This window comes from Pinus tabuliformis, chromosome 3_1 (assembly GCF_031772625.1).
Source record: "Pinus tabuliformis cultivar Carrire ecotype Pingquan chromosome 3_1, CPIR1, whole genome shotgun sequence".
Lineage (NCBI taxonomy): Eukaryota > Viridiplantae > Streptophyta > Pinopsida > Pinales > Pinaceae > Pinus > Pinus tabuliformis.
In genome coordinates this window covers 244,396,139-244,400,656 of record NC_142301.1, presented here as the reverse complement: position 1 = coordinate 244,400,656, position 4,518 = coordinate 244,396,139, and the positions used below count along the sequence as shown (strand labels likewise).

General features: G+C 36.0%; 1 protein-coding gene across 1 annotated transcript; it reads right to left on the bottom strand.

Annotated features, from left to right (window-relative positions):
• Positions 1 to 249: 249 nt before the first annotated feature.
• LOC149186712 (ATP synthase subunit delta, chloroplastic-like) lies at positions 250 to 1,824 on the bottom strand. Its single transcript, XM_089412671.1, has 2 exons — positions 1,454 to 1,824; positions 250 to 1,084 (listed from the first exon to the last, which is right to left on the bottom strand). The coding sequence occupies exon 2, from the start codon at positions 1,082 to 1,084 to the stop codon at positions 314 to 316; it is 771 nt and encodes a 256-aa protein (XP_089268797.1). The 5' UTR covers positions 1,454 to 1,824; the 3' UTR covers positions 250 to 313.
• Positions 1,825 to 4,518: the final 2,694 nt, after the last annotated feature.

Here is a 4,518-nt window from a genome sequence, read left to right as displayed (position 1 = left end):
CATCCAACAGTGACCTTCAACTTACTTGACACTTTTTTTTGTCTTTAATTTTTTTTTTGTAAGCGAGCCCTCCAACTCTGCAATCAAAGTAGGTAGTGGGTACCTTCCAACTCATAAAATTTTATAGCATTTTCCAATCCAAATGTCAGGTGCCGGGTAACAAAATTCAAATGGAAACAACGCGATAACAAGAACTATAGCCTCAGACACTTCTGCAAGCCAGTTCAGAAACAGTTCTAGAATACATAGTACTTAGAACAACGAAAACCAATGGATTCATTTTTTTTGTCAAGGATACACAAGCATCTCAGATTCATACATTTTCAATTCTCTCTTTGTACCCAATTTGACTCGCCAATTGCTCTAGCTCAGTCTTCACACTCATGTCTATAATATTGGACACAGTTGGTCCATATCGGATGTTGAAGCCTGCAATCAGAGAGGGATCAATGACGGTTTTTAGTCTAACATTCTTGGCACCAGTTAAACTCTGGACCTTCTTGGCAATTTCAGCCAGATGTCGATTCTCAAGATTTACAACAGAAGTCACCACTGCCAACTGTGTGTCAGTCAGCTTATTGTAGGCCATCTCAAACTCTCTGATAATGTCATTAATGATGTCCATCCTTTTATTGTCAATGAGGAGGTAGAGGAAATTCAACGTGGTAGGCTGAACCTTGGCATCATCTGCAATGGCCTTGATAATGCTCTTCTTCCTCTCTTCCGTGATTATCGGATTAGCGAGGAAGCTATAAAGCTCTTTGTATTCTAGAAATCGAGAGAGCTTCTCAATATCATTATTGACAAGATCCAGTGAATTGGTAGATTGGGCTAGCTCTGCAAGCGCTTCAGCATATGATCCTGCAGTTGTGTCTGACATTACAATATGGCCTCTGTTGCCACTACCCACTAAAGGAACTTTAGAAGCCAGGGGATTGGCGATCCTAGACAACCCTTTCCTTATAAGGGAAGATTTAAAGAGTGGTCTGTGAGAAGTTGCTCCACTTCCCACCTTCTGAACAGCTCTCGCGAATGATGCATATTGAACATTTAGGGCCACCGGGGACTGCTTCAAAGCATCCATCTACCACAACAGCAAACCAGTCATTTCCGTTTTTACAATTTCGAATTCTCAAATAATTCAACTTTCAGGGATTTATTAATAATATATCCAGTTATTGCCGCTTTGTGGGATTCCAAACCAATCAACTAAAATTTGTGAAATCTGCCAAGAATCCTGTCCAACCCAGCAAAGAAGCAACGATGCCCATATGGACTTCTAAAAAATACCAAAGACCCAATTGGATAAACCACTCCCAAGAAACCAAAAATAAGCTCCGTTTCCCTAAAATCCGGAATATAAAATGACCCCAACCCCCAAAAAAACCCGTTAAAAACCTATTTCAGATTCAGAGATTATGAAGCTAGACATTAAAAGGCAAAAACTACATACCTTGGATATCGGATATCGATGCAGTGAGACATCTCAGGAGTTCAAATTTGCTGTGGCAGGCTTCAGGTCGAGGAGGAGCACAAAGATGCGGAGAAAATATCAAGTTTAATATCGCAGGGGATCATTTCACCTACTCTGTCATATTGTGAGAATTAAAAGAAGGAACCCCATCGCTGCTAACTCTACACTGCCTTCTCAGTAATTTGTAACGTTTTATTCACGGATTACAGGGAGCTGTAACAAATTTGCGGATATTTCTGCCTGCGAAATAAAAGAAGGAACCCCATCGCTGTTAACTCTACACTGCCTTCTCAGTGATTTGTAACGTTTTATTCACGGATTACAAGGAGCTGTAACAAATTTGCGTTTTATTCACGGATTACAGGGAGTTGTAACAAATTTGCAGATATTTCTGCCTGCTTCATGTAGTGGGTGAAGATTCGGTTTGCCGGAAGTTCTCAATCACTGAGAATAAACAGAAATTGCCTCAACATTAACAATTTGCCTGCTGTATGCCCGCCAGATGTCGACGCCAGGTGTCATCCTCAGAATGAAAGGGACGACGAAAGTCTCTTTCAAAGGGAAGGCCTATCGGCCTAATTATATTTTATTTAAAGTTTTAATTTATTTAAATTATTTTAAATAAAAAATTTAATATAATTCACATTTCTCTTTATTTGTGTAATTATAGTATTTTCAAATACTTGTTACCGTAGTTGGGATGGTGTAACATTGAGGATTTGAGGATTTTTTAGATTCGTGTATTGGTAGAATTCTTATTCTATATGAACTAATAATTATAGGACATATTTTTTAAGTAGGTTAAAGAAAAAAAAAACCGTCAAAATTGCATTGACACTTTTATTTATTTGGTAAATAAAAGTTTACATATCTAGTTTTGATTGTTAATTTAATCAGTTGAGTCTCATACAAAAAATATGTCTCTAAAAGGGATGTTATAAGTTATATGTTTAAATCTAGTAAATCCATCGAAGTTATTAATAACTCATACAAGTTGAGGTTGATATCATCTTTCATTTAAATGTTTTGGGAAAGAGGAGGGGATCACACAAGTGCGCATACACACACATATGAGAAGGCTAAATATATTTTGTTTTCAACTTTTTTAAGTTTGTCATTACCAAAATTTGACTAGGTAATCTTTGCCAAATTTGCAATTTTGGATTTAATGAAATTGTTATTTTAAATATATAAATGGTTCAATGGGGTTATCCTTTGCCTCAACAACCAAATAGAGACTCAATATGCTTGGGGCCTGAGTGTAGCATCCAATAATCAAGTTGAATATCTTGTGCTCTGGCAGGGTCTGGAAATAACAATTGAAAAGAAGATTTCCAAAATCCTAGTGTTTGGAGACTTTATGATTGTGATCCATTAAGTGCTAAAAGCTAAAGAACCACAAAATTCAACTCTCCCCCCATTTTACAAAGAATTTCACTGCAAATATTGTGATTTGAGCAAATAGAATCGTTTCATGTTTATAGAAATTTGAATAAAAAAAAGAAAATTCACTAGCAAACATAGGAACTACCTTGGAGCAAGGGATACTAGAACTAGATCATCAAATATTGAATGCATGTCTTCCATGAATTATATATTTAAAATGAAGGTAAAAAATTATATCCATAAAAGTTTACATTGTTGAATTGAAGGACAAGCTAACAATAAGGATTTTAGCCATGTATATATCCCCTAGGCAAGTGGCTCATGGCTAGTAATCTAACACTTATATGGTTGGATAAGCAACCAACATTAACTCACCAGCCATGCAAATCAATAATGTATGCGCTGACATCTAGCATATGGAGGAATTCACATGCACGTAGAGGTGGCCTCAAATTTTAAGATTTCAAGGAAGGAAAGAGATCACGCAAGTGATCAGAGCCTCGACTTTGCTACAACATTCAATATGGCACAAACTGAAGTTATTGTTATTCCCCCTATGTATCTCTTGAATTTCAATCCAATAAATCAACCAAGATTCATATATGGATTTGGAAGCATTGCAATTTAATGTTACAAGATGGCAGGACAGGGGCAACAAATGTTATATATGGCTCACAATAGTTCTTCTCTTACCACCATTTTCATTTCTGATAAGTAACTCCATTCGCAAGCAGAGTTGGCTACCATTTCCAGGGATTCGAAGAGCGAAAAAATATAGCCTCATCATGGTAGAGACCGTGACTTCATCTCGTGAGGAAGAACGTGCCCACCTAAAATAGCTCTTAACAAAATTATTGGAGTCACTTTAAGGATTGTTGATAACATTGAACTATAGGGGATATGCGGAAGAAGAGGGAGACTTACCACCTACTAATGAATGCCAAATTTGAATTGTTGCAATGCAAGATAAAGATATTTCAAGCTAAGGTTCATTCATAATTGGCATCAATGGATAGTAAGGTGAACAAGCTCATGGAAATTCTTGCAGTGGTATCCAATACAACAAGGAAGAAGCAAGGAACAACACAGAGCCTCAAAAGAAAAAAGTCATTGCATTTCATGGGGCAAATACAGTAGAATGATGCATCTAGCAACAAGGAGTCAATGTTGAAGAATGGTATTCCATTCCCAGATAATTTCTCACAGTAAATTTTTCTGGTGTTATGCAGATATAAGCTTTTGTTAGGTTTTTTTTGTAAGATGTATAGTAGGCATCTTTTTGGAATTGTGGGGAAAAAATAGCCATAAGGATAGGTTAGCCATAGTATGGACTTCTAAAGGTAGTTTAATTCTTGAACATGAAGACCTAAGTAAAGGTTCTAGCCCAAAAACCAACTTTTTATATTAATGCAAATACATTGTTGAAAATAGCAACAAGAAATGCTAAAAATAGCATTGCAAGATATACTCCAACTCTGTTGGAAATATCAAAAAATAGAAATGCTAAAAATAGCATTGCTATAAATAGCATTTCGCGATATATTCCAATTTTAACTTGTCCTTGAATTAAAATTGAGAATTAAAATTCGAATTTAGTCTCAATAGCTGTTTGAGAAATAATTAATTAATTCATCATGAGTTAATTAGTTGGAGAAAAT